The 23797-nt window shown below is 43.2% G+C and overlaps 2 protein-coding genes across 2 annotated transcripts; both read left to right on the top strand.

Moving 5' to 3' along the window:
• The first annotated feature begins 268 nt into the window (after window positions 1-268).
• LOC308104675 (tetraspanin-8-like) lies at window positions 269-1342 on the top strand. The gene has a single exon (XM_080455143.1). It carries the CDS (start codon window positions 360-362, stop codon window positions 1152-1154), a length of 795 nt encoding a protein of 264 aa, XP_080311269.1. The 5' UTR covers window positions 269-359; the 3' UTR covers window positions 1155-1342.
• Window positions 1343-8038: 6696 nt separating this feature from the next.
• On the top strand, window positions 8039-9712 carry LOC308104674 (delta-1-pyrroline-5-carboxylate dehydrogenase, mitochondrial-like; the record flags this gene model as incomplete). Its single annotated transcript, XM_080455142.1, has 1 exon — window positions 8039-9712. The coding sequence occupies one exon, from the start codon at window positions 8039-8041 to the stop codon at window positions 9710-9712; it is 1674 nt and encodes a 557-aa protein (XP_080311268.1).
• Between the last annotated feature and the right edge of the window lie 14085 nt (window positions 9713-23797).

The raw sequence follows: 23797 nt of genomic DNA, 5'->3' as shown, positions 1-23797 counted from the left end.
AATCTTTCACTCAATAGGGGCAATGCCCGTCGCAAGTTGATGTAATTTGTCCATGTGTGGTCCAGCCCTATGGAAAATAAAAAACAACGTAATACTTCTTAAGGTTAATATGAGCATCGAATCAATATTTTAAATGTTTTTTTGCAAATGCATTCCATATATTTTACTCCATTTTGAACCTCATGAAAAACAACATAACCTTTTGGTTTTGGTCTGCGATCGCTAAATTCTCTATTTCTGTCTTAAGAAAGCCACATCTGATTTTTTTTCCACTCTGACGGAGTTTAAGGAAGTGATTCCGTAAAACCTTTCATTTTTCACAAGGACTCAGGAGGACTGACTGCCTGGTAACCACCAAAATGACACAACAACATATCAACCCATGCCTGAAGCGCGTGTTCACCGCGTTTAACATATTTTTTGCGATTGTGGGAGGACTGATCCTTGCCCTTGCTGTGTTGTGTCATGCCGTGACCCGTTCAGCTGGCGGACTAGAGTCTAGCTATGGAGGCCTCATCTTGCTGTATGTGTTGGGTTCTTTCACCATGCTCATCTCCATCCTGGGAGCGTATGGCGCTCACAAAGAGAACAGGGTGTCCCTCATCCTGTTCTTGGTGTGTATGATTATTGGAAGCCTGGTCATGCTGAGAGCTGGAGTCCCTGCTGCTTTTGTTCGTTCTGAGCTGGATGAGGTGATGGAAGAAAAGTTCAAGTCTTTGGTGCCATTGGATGAGACTACACAGGAGTACAAGAATATGGCAAATGGAGTGCAGGAGTGGCTCCACTGTTGTGGTCTGTTCTCCTACAAAGACTGGGAGAACCAAATCCCAGACTCCTGCCTGTGTAACGCTCAGGAGGAGATGGATGGGCAGTGCAGGACCATAACCTACAACTCAATGATGATCGGCCTGGCGAGGAAGTCCATCCACAAAGAGCCCTGCTATCCTCTCATTATGCACTACTTCAACTTGGTGGCTGATGTCGTGTTGGGTGTGATCTTCACTCTGGCTATCCTGGCGGTTCTGGGCATGGTGCTGTCCTCCATTCTGATCTACCAGCTGCGCAATGTCACCAGGACAACCATGGTGTTTACAATGCCACCTGTCTTCAGCCCCCATCCTCCCAAATACCAGGAGCTGTACAACACAGCATAGTGTGCTACACTACACTGTGTCTAGTTGTTCAAAAAAGAAAAGGGGGGGGGAAGGATGAAAGGGGTGATATTGATCTTACGTTTTTGTTTTTTTCATTTTTAGATTTGGCAAAATCTGCAATTTATATGTAAAAGCTTAGTTTTCCAATCATCTTATATAAAAAATTGGCCTAAGGGAGGTTCGGCCAGCAGACCACGTCGTCACGCTCATGTCACAGATACATATATGGGCATATTGGACAGATCGGCGGTGCGACGTAGGTGTGTGGCCCGAACCTCTAGTTCTCTGAAAAAGTCATCATTGGATTTTTCATGTGGTAAACGTATTGAGCACTTTAAAAAAAAAACACACATTTGGCCACTCCTACCAGCTAGTAGCTCAATCTTTGAGAATTGTGTAACTGCTCAGACGATTTAAAAACTAAAGCTTTCTTTCTAGCAGGTGAAATAGAAAGGGAATTCTGTTAAAGCACTGAAGGGAGGGGTTGTGCTAAAACATTTTCTTTCCCAGATTTAATACCAATAGTAAAGAAGATCCTCATTTTATAATTTCTGGCTGACAGTAACTGTTCAACCTGTTAATATTTACCATTTAAAATATTACACATTTCTGACTTGTTGGCGTTGCCTCATTGAATGTGAAGTGTGAGTTCACATTATATTGATGTTTCTTTTTTTTTTTCTTTTTTTTATATTCCGTCTAGGACATATGAGGCATTTTAGCTTGTTAAGCCCCTGTAAATACTCTCAAATTCCTTCCACATTGTCTTTATATAGTGTTGTGTTAAGGGTCAGAAACATTGGGAAATTATGCTTTAAACTGAGTGCTGTGATTTTGTGTGTTGTGAAAATGTGACGGTAGTCATACTGTTATCCCCTCTGCCAGTGTAGATGGAGATTTAAAGTCAAATCAGGAATTCGACTTGAGATTTGGCTGTGATTTTACGCATTGTTTTGTTTAACTTTGTACCGTTTCCTTGGTTTTGACTATGACCGTGAATGTAACAAAGGGATTCTAAATGCCAAAGAATGCATATGGCACTGAAAGGGCCAAAACACTTGTGCCTTAAAGGGTTAGTTCAGATTTACAGAGTATTTTCTGTAGGAAATACTTACCATTAATGTAGTGGTTGCAAAGGTATTAATTGATTGTCCGAGTCCCGTGGTCAGAGTTATGGTCCGGTTCTGATGAATATGAAGTAGTTCCGGTAGATTAGTAGATTTGGTGGGGGCCGCTCATTAAAAATAAATTAATTTAAAAAACTAGCGTTATTTGTATTGTTGACCTATTTCTACCATATAGAGCAGGTTTCGTTCAATTTCGACCCCTCTGTCACATGGTACTATTTTTTGTGTCATATATTTTGTGCGTGAGTAGGCTGCCGCGGCGCAGTGATTCTGGACACAAACATTAGTACCATGTGACAGAGGGATCGAAATTGAACGAAACCTGTTCTATATGGTAGAAATAGGTCAACAATACAAATGACGCTAGTTTTTTTAATTAATTTATTTTTATTGAGCGGCCCCCACCAAATCTACGAATCTACCGGAACTACTTCATATTTATCAGAATCGGGCCATAACTCTGACCACGGGACTCGGGCAATCAATTAATACCTTTGCAACCACTACATTAATGGTAAGTATTTCCTACAGAAAATACTCAAAAAATCTGAACTAACCCTTTAAGGGACCCAGGCCCCTCGTTTAAGAGATTATTTAGGTTGTTGATATTAAAACTTAACGGTTTCGTTATTTCCATTTCTGCTCTGATATGTACGGGTGTGAGCTGTCCTTGGATGACAATAAAGTTGACTAAATGTAAAAAAAAAAAAAAAAAAAAAAAAAGAAAGCCACATCTATTCGTGGGAATGCAGGCGCAAGGATATAAAGAAGCAGCTGTATTGGTACTGGTGTGACTTCTGCAGAGAAGGACCTGGTCGCCAAATTCTAATCCTTCAAAGAGAAAATCATCGGCTTCAATAAAAAAAAAAAAGTAAGCATTGATTGAACGGCGCACACAAGTGCTGATGTTGATTATGATAGAGATAGACAAAAGAGTTAATGCATAATGGTGCTGTATCCGATTTTCTTTGTTGATGCTGCTATTTGATTGTTAGTGGGTGCACTAAACAACATTTCGTTGTATGTTCCATACAGTGAAGAAAAGAAACTCCCCCGACCATGCACCTTCGAACCACTCGGACCCTACAAGCGGATGACCCGGGACACCCATAAAACCTGACCCGGCTTCAAAATCCTCACCCAGACAGATACTTCGGACCGGATAATTCTGCCCCCCTTACATAGTTTTCATTTCTCTGCTTATGTTCTACACAAACCATATATTATGTTATTTTTCTATTCATATATCTTTCCCCATATATATTGATTGTACCTTTGAACATGTTAAAATTAATTTGTTATTTTTTAAGTTGTATTATTCATGGCTGTTCTTGCCTCCTTTGCGTTCCTCCCCGTTGGGACATCCGGCATTTTAAACATTTGTTATGTTTATAAAATAAAAAATAAATTAAACAAAAAACATATACCCTAATGATGACACTATATGGAGGACTTGTCCCGGCCTAGCGCCATGGGACTATAAGTGTACCATACCATTGTTGAAGGGTATTAGTAACATAAATAAATTCCTTAAAGGATAAAAAGAATAACCCCATGGGAATAAGGTTGCCGAGGACGCAGCCCCACCCGGCTGCTGGGGTTACCCCATGGGACAAAACGCTCGCCCAGGACTAACAGCCGTTACCTCGCTGATGGGATTTTTTTGCCTGAATGGACCAATGGAGGTGGGCGCATTGGGGCGAGAGCAAGACCCTGGCGGCATCTAGAGCCATGCAACATCTAGGGGATTCCATAGAAAAACACATAAGGTTATGTGTGTATGACTACACCACCAGAAAGCTCTATGCTCTCCAAGTTGTCACTGAAGATACAAAACAAAGCCTTGACTCAGGACGTGACGCTGCTGAAGCTGAACAACAGACTGCTACAGATGCAAAACGTGGCCCTTCTGAAAGAGATACAGACTAAAATTTGACCTGGCCACCAGCAGGGGCACCGAGAGAAGGAAGGGCAGCAAAATGTTTGACCTTTCTAACCAACTGACATTTGGCGACAGCTCACTTCCTTGGATCTGCTTCGTCTAACGGTAAAAGTGATTTATTGTCTCCGCCAGGCCGAAAGGCATAGCGAGAGAGTATGTTTTACCCTCCGTCCGTCCGTGTGTGTGTGTGTCCGTCCTTCTGTCTGTGACCAGCTAATCTCCGCCACCGTTGGCCCGGTCGCTGTGAAACTGTGCACACACACTCCCTGGATGCCACAGCAGAACCTCTGCCCAACATTTTTCAGATCAGCCTGTCATAGCGCCACCATGAGGCCAACTTTTGCAAAACTATGTTTTTGCTATTACTCCTACAGATTTTGTCCAAAAAACACGCGAATCGGTACACAGTATCTCTATAGCCATGTGATCAACACGGATCTGTCAGATATTCCATATTCCATCATGACTGGCTAAAATTGGCTTCCAAAGTTTGCAGGATTGGTTCATTTTGAACAAAATGCCTCAAATCATGAACGCAGCATGCGATTTCCTTGAACTTTTCCACAGAGATTCCCACTTGGCCCAGGAAGAAATGCCACTTGAAAACGTTCACATCAGCCTCATGGTGGCGCTATAACAAGCCGATTCACGTTTTTAGCTATAACTGCACCGATCTGTGTGAAACTTTGCATGCACACTCCCTAGAGGCCAAGGAAAAACCTTTGCCCTGCATTTTTCACATATGCCTTTTAGAGCGCCACCAGGAGGCTGAGTTTTGTAAAACACATTTTTTGCGCTTACTCCTTCAGATTCTGTCGAAAAATCACGCAAATCGGTACACAGTATCTCTATAGTCATGTGATCAAGACAGATGTGTCAGATATTTCATATTCCATCCTACTTGGCTAACATTGGCTTCCAAAGTTTGCAGGATAGGTCCCTTTTGAACAAAATGCCTCAAATCATGAACTCAGTGTGCGATTTACGTGAAATTTTGCACGCACATTCCCACTAGGCCGAGGAAGAAATGCCACCCTTTTCACATTGGCCTGTTATAGCGCCACCAGCAGGTCTAATTTAGCAAACCACATTTTTGGAACAAAATGCCTCACATCATGAATGCAGTGTCCGATTGTCGTGCAAGGCCTAAGAAGAAATTGCACCCTTTTCACATTGGCCTATTATAGCGCCACCAGGAGGCCACAATAATCTACCTGACCTGGCGGAGACTTGTGCTCCGAGGAGCACTTTTTCTAGTTTGTATTTGCTTTCATTGTACAACGCAAGTCTTTTGCACAACTATGAAGGCGACAGGTGCGTATGAGAAGACCAAACGAGGCCCCAACGCACTGAAAGAAAAAACTCCCGCACACCTCATTAATCAACGCGGTGTAGACCAAATAATGGGCGTACGGTGAGATCACCGCAACTTTCAGCATTTATCAATATATCCTGACTTTGATTTTAGCGTACGGCCCGCTCAGATCTCACGTCAGGTCGGAGGCAGTTGTTGACTTTGGCACCCGTTTGTTCCATTGTAGACCTGCAGAGCAGCATTGTCTGACCATCTGACAGGCATCTGGACACATGTATCCACTCCAAAATGTATATCTATCACACTAACAAATAATCCCTGAGAAAATAAAACATTTTATAAACTCATTTAAACAGCTTTCACAGATCTGCTGCATTGGCTATTTGAAAATAGCTTGTAGATCTGCTATTTTCAAAATATACGAGCGCTTATGCGAGAGCATTTTCGGGACTGGCGCGCACCGCCGGGGGATCGGACATGTAACCATCCCAACGCACACCAGCCTTCATCCATTAATGTTTATGCATTAATTCATCAGTCACTCCATAAACGTTCAGATTATGAGTGCCTCTCCAGTCCAGGCTATCTCTCATTAAAGTGGCGGCACAGCCGGGACTCACTGCAGCCCGAGTCTCACGGGCTGCTTGCATGACTGCTTTACTTTAGCGTAACTCAACGCATGGGTTAAATCATTTAATATACAAACGTATTCCATTGATGTCGATGTGATGGTGTCATAATCTGTCGTTCATGTAGGCTGCTAGCCTACTTTTTTTTTTTATTTAAATTTTTATCCCACGATTTTGTAACCCCATTTTTTACACCCAGTGCCAATTGTCTATGTAATCCTGGGCACTACCTTCCCTCTGCCAACCTAGGGAGGCCAGGGCCGAGCTCATGCCTCCTTCAATGCATGAGAGCCAACTGACCTTCTTGTCACCTGAATGGGGGGAGTTTCCCTGGTTGGACGTAGCGTGTGGAAGGAACACGTTATTCCAACCAGTTCCTTTCCCCTCCATCAGGCGCCCCGGCTGGCCAGGGGGAGGCAGTATAGTGACCAGGATTACTGCATGTTTTTGTGAGGGTACCTACCCTAGGAGACACGGGGAGAACATGCAAACTCCACACAGAAAGGCCCTTTCGCCAACCCCACCTAGGGTATGGGCACTGATGACGCGGAGGAGAGAACACGCCCCCAGCGCCCACAGCGTCCCCTGCGGGAATCGAACCCAGGACCTTCTAGCTGTGAGGCGACAGCGCTACCGACTGCGCCAGGCGCCACCATGCCCCCGCTGCTAGCCTACTTAACAAAGATTGTACCGTTACGGAATACATAAAGTGTAGGTAAGAGCGTGTGTGTGTGTGTGTGTGTGTGTGTGTGTGTGTGTGTGTGTGTGTGTGTGTGTGTGTGTGTGTGAGACTTGACAGGCAGTGAGGCGGGCGGGGGATTATATTGGGAAACTCTTCTCCATGCTTTTTGTATTAGGTATTCCGGTTCTTCATGTCATAAAGTCGGGGCGTTTCGAGAATATTTAAGGGCGGTTTCAGCCGTCAGATTTATCAAAGCTCCGACCAAATGTATGCTAGGATTGGCTGGATAAATGTCACTTGGACGTTGGCCTAAGGGGGGAATTTAAGGTAAAAAATACGCCGTTTTTTACACTTCATTGATAAAGGAGGGCCACTGTCTTTAAATGCAATTAGAATAATTGGGAATAACAACGTTTCGGTCTGTTAGACCTTCATCTTTAATAACCTGATGAAGGTTACCGAAACGTTGTTATTCCCATTAAAACTTTTTAAATTGCATTTGAAGACAATGTGCAGGAGTTTTTTCTTTCAGTGCTTTAATTGTACAAAAACAAAACAGCAATGAATGAAATTAGTCTGCCCTCTGCAGGTAGCTACAGATCAGTTTTTTCTTTCTTTTTATAAGGATAATTCCTTTAACAGGTCCGTTCGAGAAAGTCCTCGCGGTCTTGTTTCCAATGAGGGCCTGTGAGCAATTAGGGGTTAAGAGTCTTGCTCAGGGAAGTCAGTCAGTGAAGACTGTATTTTGTGTGTACAGTTACAGTATGTTTACGTGCTCATGTGTGCATACAGGCTGCATTCTTGCTGGTTGTGAAAAGATCATGCAAATCAATGCATGTTTCCCCTGCTTTCCCCCTCAACGCTGTATACAAATATCATGGACATCTGCATCATATTGACATCAGCACCCAAATGCCTAAACATTGACGTTTACATCACAGGTGACGTCGTGCCTACACCAGAATGCTAAATGACGCTTACATCAAAAGTGACGTCACACCTACACCAGAATGTCCAAATATGGACACCTGGCATAAGTGATCAAGTCCCATGGAGGATATGTCATAAAACATAATTTCGGATTAATAAAACGCCACGAAAAAAAACGCAGCAGTCTGCAAGGACCTTTATGTCTCGTCTTCCCTTCTGCTCCCATTGCCATTGACCTGAACCTCTCTCCAGTGAAAGCATGCTGCGAGTGAGGCCGCTGCTCTGCCAGTCTTCGAGAAGAGGATTCAAGACCTTTCCCTGTGCAGCTATTGAGGTAAAGAATGAACCAATCCTGGGATTCAATGAGGGCAGTCCAGAAAGAACAGAGCTCCTGAAGGCCTTGGATGACCTGAAAGGGAAAACAGAGGAGATTCCCTGTGTGGTCGGAGATGAACATGTATGGACCAAAGACATCAGATACCAGCTATGTCCTTTCAATCACTCACATAAGGTTGCCAAGTTCTGCTATGCTGACAAGGAGTTGCTCAACAAAGCCATCTTGGCCTCGGTGGCAGCACGGAGAGAGTGGGACCTGACGCCAGTCCAGGACAGAGCCCAGATCCTCTTCAAGGCTGCTGATGTCATCAGCGGGCCCAAGAGAGCTGAGATCATAGCCAAGACCATGATTGGACAGGGTAAAACCGTGGTACAGGCAGAGATCGACGCTGCTGCAGAGCTGATTGACTTCTTCAGGTTCAACGCCAAACACGCCATCGAGTTGGAAGGCCAGCAGCCATTAGATACTCCAGGGGTCACAAACACTGCTCTGTATCGTGGACTGGAGGGTTTTGTAGCTGCCGTTGCTCCTTTTAACTTTACAGCTATTGGCGGAAATCTGGCTGGCACCCCCGCTCTCATGGGTAATGTAGTACTGTGGAAGCCCAGCGACACAGCCATGTCGGCTAGCTATGCTGTCTACAAGGTCCTGCGGGAGTGTGGCCTTCCCACCAACATCATCCAGTTTGTCCCAGCTGATGGACCTGTGTTTGGAGACACTGTCACCTCCTCAGAGGACATGGCAGGCATCAACTTCACTGGCAGCGTCTCAACATTCAAACATCTATGGAAACAGGTAGCTCAGAACCTGGACGTCTATAAGAACTTCCCTCGTGTAGCAGGAGAATGCGGTGGGAAGAACTTCCACTTTGTTCACTCATCTGCGGACATTCAGAGCGTGGTGACTGGAACTATACGTTCGGCATTTGAGTACGGTGGCCAGAAGTGCTCAGCCTGCTCTCGGATGTATGTACCTGACAGCAAGTGGCCCCAGATCAAAGAGCAGCTCCTGGCCATCCACAAACAGATCAAAGTGGGAGATCCTGTGGAAGACTTCAGCACTTTCTTCTCAGCTGTGATTGATGATAAGTCTTTTGCCCGTATGAAGAAGTGGCTTGATCGGGCAAAGTCCTCCCCTAACTTGACTGTCATCGCTGGGGGAAACTGTGATGATAAAAAAGGCTACTTTGTGGAGCCCACCATCGTCGAAACCAAAGACCCACAGGACGCCATCATGTGCGAGGAAATCTTTGGGCCTGTTCTGTCGGTCTACGTTTACCCTGAGAAAAACTACAAAGAGGTGCTTCATCTGATAGACAACACCTCCCCATATGCCTTGACAGGGGCAGTGTTTTCTCAGGACCAGACTGTTATTGATGAGGCAGCCAAGGCCTTAAGAAATGCTGCAGGGAACTACTATGTGAATGACAAATCCACTGGCTCTGTTGTCGCTCAGCAGCCATTTGGTGGTGCCCGAGCTTCAGGAACCAATGACAAACCGGGAGGTCCCCACTACATTTTGAGGTGGACATCGCCGCAGGTAGTCAAGCAGACTTTCGTCCCACTCACAGAATGGAAGTACCCCTACATGGGCTGAGAAGTTAAAGGTAGGGTAAGTGATTTTCTTTGGTTAAAATATTATATAGTGTTAAATAGCTCTATATTCTGATAGTACTCATTGCTATAGTGTTTGTTCAGTAAAGGGAGTCTCCTTGTCTCTCGTTTATATATGCGCTATATTTGAGAAGCGCAGTATTTTTATTTTCAAAGTTTGATTTTACTCATACTGTAGGTGGTCGATGCAAAAAAAATGTATTGATAAAATCGACTAAATCGATTAACTGTTGCAGGCAGTCCTATTGGATATCAGTCCATTTATGCTACTGTATTTAAAGATATGTACGAACATAGGATGTATTTATCTGTTTGTGTGTGTATATATTATATATATTAAATTGAACATTATGTGTAGATTATTTGTGATGTGTAGATTATCATTTGTGATACATTTTATAATCGATAGAACATTTTGATTAACTGTGTCTGTGTACAAAAATAGCAGATCTACAAGCTGACTTGGTGCCACGCTATGAGCTTGTATATCTGCTATTTTTTTTAGGTGCTCCCAAAAGCCTGAGTAGACGATAAAATGACCATACGTTTTTTTAAAGTGAGATATCCCTTTAAGTCACTATTTCCTTCATTACTCAACAGCGCTGAAAATTGAGGCCTCAGCTGAAGGGCTCACCGGACCCCAGATCACATTCTACCTCTCCCTATTCGGAGGGTTCATTGAGGATGAAACAGCGATCCAGGATATCGATGGAACAACCTGGTTGCTGCATTTCGGGAACCATGAGGTATTGCATCACAACAACACTGTAACACTGCTATTCAAAAGGACCATATAATTAAAGTTAATTTGTTATTTATTTTGTTTTCTAGAAAGCAGAGATGGCGCTCGAGAAGTTAAATGAGAAATCCCAAGATCACGCACATGTCATTCTCCCAATGGGGAAGGACCATCTGCTGAAGCTCAGTCTCGCCACCGAAGGTGAGAAGTGTCGCGCTATGAGCTTGTAGATCTGCTATTTTTGCATTGGCACTGCTACGCCTGACACAGATTGTTTAACAATGATGTAAAACCAGACTTAAATTTCCACTCAAAGTGGATTTTTTTAAAAGTAGAGATACCTGCCGATTCCCTGTAAGTAATTAACAATAATTTTGTTAAAGGTAGGGTAAGGGGGTTTTTTGGGGTTAAAAAGGTTAAAGTACTATATTTTGATAGTAATCATTGCTACATTGTTCGGTCACAGGGGTCTCTCCAGCTCTTTAGTAAACTTATAGTACATTTTCAGGTAGGTGACAATATTTGAGCCAATCAGGAGAGAGCACTGAAAATGCATTTTCTGTTAAACAAAGAGCTGGAGAAACATGGGAGACTCCTTATATGGACAGGACACTATAGTAACGAGTACTATCAGAACATACTCCCATTTTGCTATTATTTGAATAATTGCATATCACTTACCCTACCTTAAGTATGGGCTTCAGACAAACTAACAGATTAACAAATGAATGGCGTAAACCTGTCCTGTAGAACACTAATGTCCTAACGAGTCATGCATTTCCCCAGACGACCTTAAACCTCACGCAACCCGGGAGCGGGTGTTGGTCGCAGTCGCACCCTTTCTCAGCAAGGTGGGTGCTCTCTCAAGTTCAATGCAAAAACTAAATGCAATTGGTACAATGTAAGCAGGGAAGACCACACCAGATAACAATCTCCTCCCCCTCGTAATCGCCTCCAATCTGGCCGATATCAACTCCTCCCAAGCTCACCTGCTTGCGATGGCGTTGATAACTCCTCCCTTATCTCCTCCTACCAAACTAATCAAGGGTTGTATTTATACCACGCCATGCCCGCTCTCATTCATGCTCAGTGTTTCTTGCATCCCGCCACCTCTCCTTCTCCTCCCCATGCTCAAAACTAACCTTGCTAAAAACTGACCTGTTCCTCCTCTCCCATACATGTTTCCTCTAGGTCTCCAAGGGGGGTCTCTGCGCGACCAGGTCGCCGACAGGCCACGGGCCCCAAAGCCAAAGTACCCAGAGCCAAAGTACCCAGGGTCCATGCCCCAGACCGCCCAGCCCCCCGCCCCTCCTCCCTACCTCCCCTCATCCCCTTTCATCCTCCTCCCCATCACCTTCTTCAGGCCCCTCATCCCACCACTCATCCCTCCCCTCCTCCCCTTCACTCACTCACTCAGTCGCCGCCCAACCACATCATCCCGCCTCCATCCTACCACCTTCATCTCACTACATCCTCCAACCCTCTTCCTTTTCCCCCCCTTCACGCCCACCTTCCTCACACACTCCCAACAACGGGACCCCCTACTCCCAACAACGGGACCACCTACTCCCAACAACGGGACCACCTACTCCCAACAACAGGACCCCCTACTCCCAACAACGGGACCCCCTACTCCCAACAACAGGACCCCCTACGCCCAACAACGGGACCCCCTACAACCCCTCACGCCCACCTCCCTTGCACGCTCCCAACAATTGGACCCCCTACTCCCAACAACGGGACCCCCTTCTCCCAACAACAGGGCCCCCCATCGGGCCCCCGATCACGCCATTCACACTAAGGCGTCCCTTCCCCTCAACCCAACAACCCTCTAACCCTATCTTCCTCCCACAGCGGCACCACACAATAACCAATTCTCTCCACAAAATCATCGGCTTCAATAAAAAACAAAAGGTAAGCATTGATTGAACGGCGCACACAAGCTGCCGTACACACACTTTTTTTCTGTTAGCTTGAAAATATTCAGTCGTTATGCATGGATTAAAGTTCTGTCACCGTGACTGATTTCAGTCATTTGGATCCCATAGAAGCCATTATATGGAAGCATGTCGTGCACTGAAAATGGCTGATCTGAAAGCTCAACGCACTGCAATGCATTGTGAGTTTGCAGATCGGCTATTAGTTACCCTAATGATGACACTATATGGAGGACTTGTCCCGGCCTAGCGCCATGGGACTGTAAGTGTACCATACCATTGTTGAAGGGTATTAGTAACTAAATTCCTTAAAGGAAAAAGAGAATAACCCCATGGGAATAAGGTTGCCGAGGACGCAGCCCCACCCGGCTGCTGGGGTTACCCCATGGGACAAAACGCTCGCCCAGGACTAACAGCCGTTACCTCGCTGATGGGATTTTTTTGCCTGAATGGACCAATGGAGGGGGGCGCATTGGGGCGAAAGCAAGACCCTGGCGGCATCTGGAGCCATGCAACATCTAAGGGATTCCATAGAAAAACACATAAGGTTATGTGTGTATGACTACACCACCAGAAAGCTCTATGCTCTTCAAGTTGTCACTGAAGATACAAAACAAGGCCCTTGAATTTCTAAATTCTGCCATTTTTTGCAGTTTTTTTTCTTCACGCCTGGTCGCTGAATTCAAATCCTTCAAAGAGAAAATCATCGGCTTCAATAAAAAACAAAAGGTAAGCATTGATTGAACGGTTATGGTTAATATTTCACTCAATAGGGGCAATGCCCGTCGATGTCATTTGTCCATGTGTGGTCCAGCCCTATGGAAAAAAAAAAAACGTCTTAATTTTTTATTTTTATTTCCTTCATTATTCAACAGTGCTGAAAATTGTGGCCGACGCTGACGGGCTCACCGGAGGTGATTTTGTGGTTTTTTACCTCTCCCTATTTGGAGGATTCATTGAGGAGCAACCAGCGCTCCAGGAAATCAATGGAAGAACATGGTTGCTTCACTTCAGGACCGCTGAGGTATTGCATCACAACAACACTGTAACACTGCTATTCAAAAGGACCATATCATTAAAGTTAATTTGTTATTTATTTTGTTTTCTAGAGAGCAGAGGTGGTGCTTGAGCAGTTGAATGAGCAATCCCAACATGCCCAACAAGTCATTCTCCCAATGGGGAAGAAGCATCAGCTGATGCTCAGTCCCGCCACCGAAGGTGGTGAGAATTGCCGCGCTATGAGCTTGTAGATCTGCTATTTTTGCATTGGCACTGCTACGCCTGACACAGATTGTTTAACAATGATGTAAAACCAGACTTAAATTTCCACTCAAAGTGGATTTTTTTTTAAGTACAGATACCTGCCGATTCCCTGTAAGTAGTTAACAATAATTTTGTTAAAGGCAGGGTTAGTGATTTTTTTGGGGGGTATTTTTTTGGTTAAAAGGTGAAAGTACTATATTTAATACTACTATAATCATTGCTACATTGTTCGGTCACAGGGGTCTCTCCAGCTCTTTAGTAAACAGAATATAGTACATTTTCAGGTAGGTGACAATATTTCAGCCAATCAGGAGAGAGCACTGAAAATGCATTTTCTGTTAAACAAAGGGCTGGAGAGACATGGGAGACTCCTTATATGGACAGGACACTATAGTAACGAGTACTATCAGAACATACTCCCATTTTGCTATTATTTGAATAATTGCAAATCACTTACCCTACCTTAAGTATGGGCTTCAGACAAACTAACAGATTAACAAATGACTGGCGTAAACCTGTCCTGTAGAACACTAATGTCCTAACGAGTCATGTATTTCCCCAGGCGACCTTGTACCTCACGCAGCCCTGGCGCGGTCCAGAGTCGGACCCTTTCTCAGCACGGTGGGTGCTCTCTCAAGTTCAATACAAAAAAATAACCAGTGGCTTATGGATTAACCCATCAAGACAGGGAAAGCAAGACGAGAAGAGTATGGCTGCTGCAGATTCTGATTCTGATGAGTTGACCTACAAGATGGATAGCTGCCGCGAGAGCTAAATGAATGTACAAAAGAAAAGTTTTGGTTTGGTGTGATTTTGTGATTGAACCAGTAAATAAATGCTCCACGCAAAAAAAAAAAAAAAAAAAAAAAGACGAAAGCATCTGTCATTTTAGATTTCTTTGGCTATTCAATTGTGAGCTTGTAGATGTGCTATTTTTGGCAAGTGTAGGGATGCTAGGGTTCAAATCCCTTAAAAGTGGTGATTAAGACAAAGCCTTTCCTTGTTTTTTTTTGCATCCGCCTTTGAAACTTGAGTCTATATACTGTAGGAAGTGACAGTTCATATGAATGGCCTGTAGATTCGCTGTTTTACCTCTGCTGGTGTCAGAAGAAATAACTCGATGCAAGTGAGTGGGTTTTTTGACCAACTTCAGACTTGATTTATTACCTTAAAAAACATAGTCATAAATACGATATGCTTCCAGTCGCTAGTTTAAAGTCTTCTTTCAATCACCATGATTTGCTTTTGGTAAATTATGGTCCCATTTATTTTAAAATTGATGATAAAGTAGGGTATGCTCTAGGAGGGGCGGGATGATTTGATTGACAAGTTACACCACCAATTGCATTCATTCCCCGCCCCTGCTCTTGATTGACATGCTGTCCAATCTTTTACAGCTTGACAAAGAGAATCTCGATGACGACCAGTTGGAACTATTCAACAAAGTGGCCGCCCAATGCATGTCCTTCCAAGACCGCATCATCGGCTACAAAATAACACAAATGGTAAGCATTGATTGAACGGCGCACACAAGCTGCCGTACACACACTTTTTTTCTGTTAGCTTGAAAAATATTTGGAAAGCCTGGTAATGAAGTGTTGTTTAATTATAGGATAATAGAGGGAAGCAGGCGCAAGAGCAGGTAAGCATGTCCGAACCAAACGTATTAATGCCGAGACACAGGTTTATCATGTTTTTTCTGATGGTACATTCCCTGTCAAATCTCAAATGAACCCAACTTGCTCTCTCACTCTCATTACTAGGACATGGAAATGCGCCTCGACTACGACTGGCAGGTGGCGGGTTAGTATAGTTCTCATTTTTGTTATCAACCACTTAATGGATCCCTGGCTAATTAGCCAAATGTGCCTTAATACAAACACCTTAAATATTTTATTTATTTTAGAAATAGTTAATCTTTCACTCAATAGGGGCAATGCCCGTCGCAAGTTGATGTAATTTGTCCATGTGTGGTCCAGCCCTATGGAAAATAAAAAACAACGTAATACTTCTTAAGGTTAATATGAGCATCGAATCAATATTTTAAATGTTTTTTTGCAAATGCATTCCATATATTTTACTCCATTTTGAACCTCATGAAAAACAACATAACCTTTTGGTTTTGGTCTGCGATCGCTAAATTCTCTATTTCTGTCTTAAGAAAGCCACATCTGATTTTTTTTCCACTCTGACGGAGTTTAAGGAAGTGATTCCGTAAAACCTTTCATTTTTCACAAGGACTCAGGAGGACTGACTGCCTGGTAACCACCAAAATGACAACAACATATCAACCCATGCCTGAAGCGCGTGTTCACCGCGTTTAACATCTTTTTTGCGATTGTGGGAGGACTGATCCTTGCCCTTGCTGTGTTGTGTCATGCCGTGACCCGTTCAGCTGGCGGACTAGAGTCTAGCTATGGAGGCCTCATCTTGCTGTATGTGTTGGGTTCTTTCACCATGCTCATCTCCATCCTGGGAGCGTATGGCGCTCACAAAGAGAACAGGGTGTCCCTCATCCTGTTCTTGGTGTGTATGATTATTGGAAGCCTGGTCATGCTGAGAGCTGGAGTCCCTGCTGCTTTTGTTCGTTCTGAGCTGGATGAGGTGATGGAAGAAAAGTTCAAGTCTTTGGTGCCATTGGATGAGACTACACAGGAGTACAAGAATATGGCAAATGGAGTGCAGGAGTGGCTCCACTGTTGTGGTCTGTTCTCCTACAAAGACTGGGAGAACCAAATCCCAGACTCCTGCCTGTGTAACGCTCAGGAGGAGATGGATGGGCAGTGCAGGACCATAACCTACAACTCAATGATGATCGGCCTGGCGAGGAAGTCCATCCACAAAGAGCCCGGCTATCCTCTCATTATGCACTACTTCAACTTGGTGGCTGATGTCGTGTTGGGTGTGATCTTCACTCTGGCTATCCTGGCGGTTCTGGGCATGGTGCTGTCCTCCATTCTGATCTACCAGCTGCGCGATGTCACCAGGACAACCATGGTGTTTACAATGCCACCTGTCTTCAGCCCCCATCCTCCCAAATACCAGGAGCTGTAACACAGCATAGTGTGCTACACTACACTGTGTCTAGTTGTTCAAAAAAGAAAAGGGGGAGGGGGGGAGGATGAAAGGGGTGATATTGATCTTACGTTTTTGTCATTTTTAGATTTGGCAAAATCTGCAATTTATATGTAAAAGCTTAGTTTTCCAATCATCTTATATAAAAAATTGGCCTAAGGGAGGTTCGGCCAGCAGACCACGTCGTCACGCTCATGTCACAGATACATATATGGGCATATTGGACAGATCGGCGGTGCGACGTAGGTGTGTGGCCCGAACCTCTAGTTCTCTGAAAAAGTCATCATTGGATTTTTCATGTGGTAAACGTATTGAGCACTTTAAAAAAAAAACACACATTTGGCCACTCCTACCAGCTAGTAGCTCAATCTTTGAGAATTGTGTAACTGCTCAGACGATTTAAAAACTAAAGCTTTCTTTCTAGCAGGTGAAATAGAAAGGGAATTCTGTTAAAGCACTGAAGGGAGGGGTTGTGCTAAAACATTTTCTTTCCCAGATTTAATACCAATAGTAAAGAAGATCCTCATTTTATAATTTCTGGCTGACAGTAACTGTTCAACCTGTTAATATTTACCATTTAAAATATTACACATTTCTGACTTGTTGGCGTTGCCTCATTGAATGTGAAGTGTGAGTTCACATTATATTGATGTTTCTTTTGTTTTGGTTTTTTTTATATTCCGTCTAGGACATACGAGGCATTTTAGCTTGTTAAGCCTCTGTAAATACTCTCAAATTCCTTCCACATTGTCTTTATATAGTGTTGTGTTAAGGGTCAGAAACATTGGGAAATTATGCTTTAAACTGAGTGCTGTGATTTTGTGTGTTGTGAAAATGTGACGGTAGTCATACTGTTATCCCCTCTGCCAGTGTAGATGGAGATTTAAAGTCAAATCAGGAATTCGACTTGAGATTTGGCTGTGATTTTACGCATTGTTTTGTTTAACTTTGTACTGTTTCCTTGGTTTTGACTATGACCGTGAATGTAACAAAGGGATTCTAAATGCCAAAGAATGCATATGGCACTGAAAGGGCCAAAACACTTGTGCCTTAAGGGACCCAGGCCCCTCGTTTAAGAGATTATTTAGGTTGTTGATATTAAAACTTAACGGTTTCGTTATTTCCATTTCTGCTCTGATATGTACGGGTGTGAGCTGTCCTTGGATGACAATAAAGTTGACTAAATGTAAAAAAAAAAAAAAAAAAAAAAAAAAGAAAGCCACATCTATTCGTGGGAATGCAGGCGCAAGGATATAAAGAAGCAGCTGTATTGGTACTGGTGTGACTTCTGCAGAGAAGGACCTGGTCGCCAAATTCTAATCCTTCAAAGAGAAAATCATCGGCTTCAATAAAAAAAAAAAAGTAAGCATTGATTGAACGGCGCACACAAGTGCTGATGTTGATTATGATAGAGATAGACAAAAGAGTTAATGCATAATGGTGCTGTATCTGTTTTTCTTTGTTGATGCTGCTATTTGATTGTTAGTGGGTGCACTAAACAACATTTCGTTGTATGTTCCATACAGTGAAGAAAAGAAACTCCCCCGACCATGCACCTTCGAACCACTCGGACCCTACAAGCGGATGACCCGGGACACCCATAAAACCTGACCCGCCTTCAAAATCCTCACCCAGACAGATACTTCGGACCTGATAATTCTGCCCCCCTTACATAGTTTTAATTTCTCTGCTTATGTTCTACACAAACCATATATTATGTTATTTTTCTATTAATATATTTTTCCCCATATATATTGATTGTACCTTTGAACGTGTTAAAATTAATTTGTTATTTTTTATGTTGTATTATTCATGGCTGTTCTTGCCTCCTTTGCGTTCCTCCCCGTTGGGACATCCGGCATTTTAAACATTTGTTATGTTTATAAAATAAATTTTTAAATTAAACAAAACATATACCCTAATGATGACACTATATGGAGGACTTGTCCCGGCCTAGCGCCATGGGACTATAAGTGTACCATACCATTGTTGAAGGGTATTAGTAACATAAATAAATTCCTTAAAGGATAAAAAGAATAACCCCATGGGAATAAGGTTGCCGAGGACGCAGCCCCACCCGGCTGCTGGGGTTACCCCATGGGACAAAACGCTCGCCCAGGACTAACAGCCGTTACCTCGCTGATGGGATTTTTTTGCCTGAATGGACCAATGGAGGGGGGCGCATTGGGGCGAGAGCAAGACCCTGGCGGCATCTAGAGCCATGCAACATCTAGGGGATTCCATAGAAAAACACATAAGGCTACGTGTGTACAGTATGACTACACCACCAGAAAGCTCTATCCTCTTCAAGTTGTCACTGAAGATACAAAACAAGGCCTTGACTCAGGATGTGACGCTGTGACGCTGCGACGCTGTGACGCTGCACAACAGACTGCTACAGATGCAAAACGTGGCCCTTCTGAAAGAGATACTCAAATTTGACCTGGCCACCAGCAGGGACAACGAGAGAAGGAAGGGCAGCACAATGTTTGACCTTTCTAACCAACTGACATTTGGCGACAGCTCACTTCCTTGGATCTGCTTCGTCTAACGGTAAAAGTGATTTATTTATATATGCGCTATATTTGAGAAGCGCAGTATTTATTTTTTCAAAGTTTGATTTTACTCATGGTGGTCGATGCAAAAAAAATCTATTGATAAAATCGACTAAATCGATTAACTGTTGCAGGCAGTTCTATTGGATATCACAGTCCATTTATGCTACTGTATTTAAAGATATGTACGAACATAGGATGTATTTATCTGTTTGTGTGTATATATTATATATATTAAATTGAACATTATGTGTAGATTATTTGTGATGTGTAGATTATCATTTGCGATAATTTTTTTATAATCGATAGAACATTTTGATTAACTGTGTCTGTGTACAAAAATAGCAGATCTACAAGCTGACTTGGTGCCACGCTATGAGCTTGTATATCTGCTATTTTTTTTAGGTGCTCCCAAAAGCCTGAGTAGACGATAAAATGACCAAAAGTTTTTTGAAAGTGAGATATCCCTTTTAAGTCACTATTTCCTTCATTATTCAACAGTGCTGAAAATTGTGGCCGACGCTGATGGGCTCACCGGAGGTGATTTTGTGTTTTTTTACCTCTCCCTATTTGGAGGATTCATTGAGGAGCAACCAGTGCTCCAGGAAATCAATGGAAGAACATGGTTGCTTCACTTCAGGACCCCTGAGGTATTGCATCACAACAACACTGTAACACTGCTATTCAAAAGGACCATATCATTAAAGTTAATTTGTTATTTATTTTGTTTTCTAGAGAGCAGAGGTGGTGCTTGAGCAGTTGAATGAGCAATCCCAACATGCCCAACAAGTCATTCTCCCAATGGGGAAGAAGCATCAGCTGATGCTCAGTCCCGCCACCAAAGAAGGTGAGAAGTGCCGCGCTATGAGCTTGTAGATCTGCTATTTTTGCATTGGCACTGCTACGCCTGACACAGATTGTTTAACATGGCGTTGATAACAACTCCTCCCTTATCTCCTCCTACCAAACTAATCAAGGGTTGTATTTATACCACGCCATGCCCGCTCTCATTCATGCTCAGTGTTTCTTGCATCCCGCCACCTCCCCTTCTCCTCCCCATGCTCAAAACTAACCTTGCTAAAAACTGACCTGTTCCTCCTCTCCCATACATGTTTCCTCTAGGTCTCCAAGGGGGGTCTCGGCGTGACCAGGTCGCCGACAGGCCACGGGACCCAAAGCCAAAGTACCCAAAGCCAAAGTACCCAGGGTCCATGCCCCAGACCGCCCAGCCCCCTGCCCACTCCTCTCCGTCCCTCCTCCCTACCTCCCCTCATCCCCTTTCATCTTCCTCCCCATCACCTTCTTCAGGCCCCTCATCCCACCACTCATCCCTCCCCTCCTCCACTCACTCAGTCGCCGCCCAACCACATCATCCCGCCTCCATCCTACCACCTTCATCTCACTACATCCTCCACCCCTCTTCGTCATGCATTTCCCCCAGACGACCTTAAACCTCACGCAACCCTGGAGCAGGTGTTGGTCGCAGTCGCACCCTTTCTCAGCAAGGTGGGTGCTCTCTCAAGTTCAATGCAAAAACTAACCAGCGGAAACGAAGTAACAAATTACCTCGCCCTATTCTGAGGGTTCATTCAGGATGAAACAGTGCTCGAGCATATCACGAAAGAACGTGGTTGCTGCACTTCCAGACCCCTGAGGTATTGCATCACAACAACACTGCAATTCCGAAGGACCACATAATTTAAGTTAATTTGTTATTTATTTTGTTTTCTAGAAAGCAGAAATGGCGCTTGAGAAGTTAGAAGAGAAATCCATGGCTTGAGAAGTTAGAAGAGAAATCCATGGCTTGAGAAGTTAGAAGAGAAATCCATGGATCACAATGCAGTCATTCTCACAGATTACATTTGACGTTGTTTTAATGTTAAATGCTATCGCTTGTGGCTCTCTCAGCCTCTTTCATTGTAGTGCTTTGTGTTTTGCTTTCTTCCAGATTCAGTCGTCCCAGGAGCGTGATTTGGGAGCGTACAGCCGCTGGACTCCAAACTGCGCCCCCCCGCTCGTATTGTTCAAAAGTGCTTGTTTTTTCGTATTGTTCAAAATGCAGTGCTACTGCATACTACCTCAACTGTTCTATGGGCGCTGTTAAAGCTTGTAAAGATTGGTAGATGCGGGTTGAGGTTTTTTGGGGCTTGTTTCTTAAGTGAGTCGCTTATTGCCTCGGTGGTTCTCAAATATTTTCATAAAAATGTTTTGTGCCCAGGGAGCATTTGTGTTGTTAGAATGTTTAAAAACATATCCCAACTATTCCACATTTTATTGCAAGAGATTTTGAAAATAGCAGCTCTACCAGCTCACAACGCGTTGCGAGTGAGTTTTTAGATCGGCAAGTGCCATTTAATTGACCTTGTATTTAAACTGTACTTTCTCTCTGCAAAAAAATCGTTTTGTTCAAAAGTGTTTGTGTTTTTTCGTATTGTTCAAAATGCAGTGCAGGATGGGACATTGCAGCCCGTCCACACCGTGGACTATCCTTCCATCACGCGCCCTGATATGCGCCATCGTGACAATACTACCTACAGGAAATCACAGAGATTGGACGTATCAAGTGGGAATCGAGTATGAAGTACGACATGGCGAGATATAGAAAGATGGCGGATTTGAAATTGCTGAAAAATAGGCTTCATTTACGGTCTGTAGAGTCTATAGAGTCTATGGGCTTAATGCTGTTCATTCTTTTTACAGCCTGTTGATAATGATGAGGTCATTAATTTCATTAACTGGAAAATTCAACACATGGTAAGCATTGATTGAACGGAGCACACAAGCTGCCGTACACACATTGCCTTCTGTTAGCTTGAAAAATATTTGGAAAGCCTAGTAATGAAGTGTTGTTTAATTATAGGGGAAAGTTGGACAGCTTGAGAAAGAGGAGGTAAGCATTTCCGAACCAAACGTATTAATGCCGAGACACAGGTTTATTATGTTTTTTTCTGATGGTACATTCCCTGTCAAATCTCAAATGAACTTGCTCTCTCACTCTCATTACTAAGAAATGCGACTGCAGCTTAACGCTGAATACAACGAGGCGGGTTAGCATAGTTCTCATTTGATATCAACCACTTAAATGGATCCCTGGCTAATTAGCCAAATATGCCTTAATACTATTGTCCACCAACTAAAATGTAAAATTAAAAAACACCTTAATTATATTGTATTCATTTGGTTGCTTTGTCTTTGGCTGTTCGTCTGTATTGTCTCCGATATTTAGAAAATGACCAGGCCACCATCGACGGCATTCGCCAGCACGAAATCGCAGCCAAGAACAATCGACTGGCGATCGTGCCTCAGTTATGACTATGACGTGGTTTGCACTGTCTTGTCCTGTCTTGCACCAGTCCTGTTGTAAACTGCGCTCCACTGCATCAAACCAAATTCCTAACATGTCTACATGTCATGGCAATAAAGTCTTCTGATTCTGACCTTAAATATTGTATTTATTTTAGAAATAGTTAATCTTTCACTCATAGGGGCAATGCCCGTCGCAAGTTGATGTCATTTGTCCATGTGTGGTCCAGCCCTATAGAAAATAAAAAACAACGTAATACTTCTTAAGGTTAATATGAGCATCGAATCAATATTTTAAATGTTTTTTTGCAAATGCATTCCATATATTTTACTCCATTTTGAACCTCATGAAAAACATAACCTTTTGGTTTTGGTCTGCGATCGCTAAATTCTCTATTTCTGTCTTAAGAAAGCCACATCTATTCGTGGGAATGCAGGCGCAAGGATATAAAGAAGCAGCTGTATTGGTACTGGTGTGACTTCTGCAGAGAAGGACCTGGTCGCCAAATTCTAATCCTTCAAAGAGAAAATCATCGGCTTCAATAAAAAACAAAAGGTAAGCATTGATTGAACGGCGCACACAAGTGCTGATGTTGATTATGATAGACCAAAGAGTTAATGCATAATGGTGCTGTATCTGTTTTTCTTTGTTGATGCTGCTATTTGATTGTTAGTGGGTGCACTAAACAACATTTCGTTGTATGTTCAATACAGTGAAGAAAATAAACTCCCCCGACCATGCACCTTCGAACCACTCGGACCCTACAAGCGGATGACCCGGGACACCCATAAAACCTGACCCGGCTTCAAAATCCTCACCCAGACAGATACTTCGGACCTGATAATTCTGCCCCCCTTACATAGTTTTAATTTCTCTGCTTATGTTCTACACAAACCATATATTATGTTATTTTGCTATTAATATATTTTCCCCCATATATATTGATTGTACCTTTGAACGTGTTAAAATTAATTTGTTATTTTTTATGTTGTATTATTCATGGCTGTTCTTGCCTCCTTTGCGTTCCTCCCCGTTGGGACATCAGGCATTTTAAACATTTGTTATGTTTATAAAATAAAAAATAAATTAAACAAAAAACATATACCCTAATGATGACACTATATGGAGGACTTGTCCCGGCCTAGCGCCATGGGACTATAAGTGTACCATACCATTGTTGAAGGGTATTAGTAAC

Source organism: Gymnoscopelus braueri (genome assembly GCF_963280865.1).
Source record: "Gymnoscopelus braueri genome assembly, chromosome: 17".
In the NCBI taxonomy this organism is placed as follows: domain Eukaryota; kingdom Metazoa; phylum Chordata; class Actinopteri; order Myctophiformes; family Myctophidae; genus Gymnoscopelus; species Gymnoscopelus braueri.
This window is presented reverse-complemented; position numbering and strand designations above follow the sequence as displayed.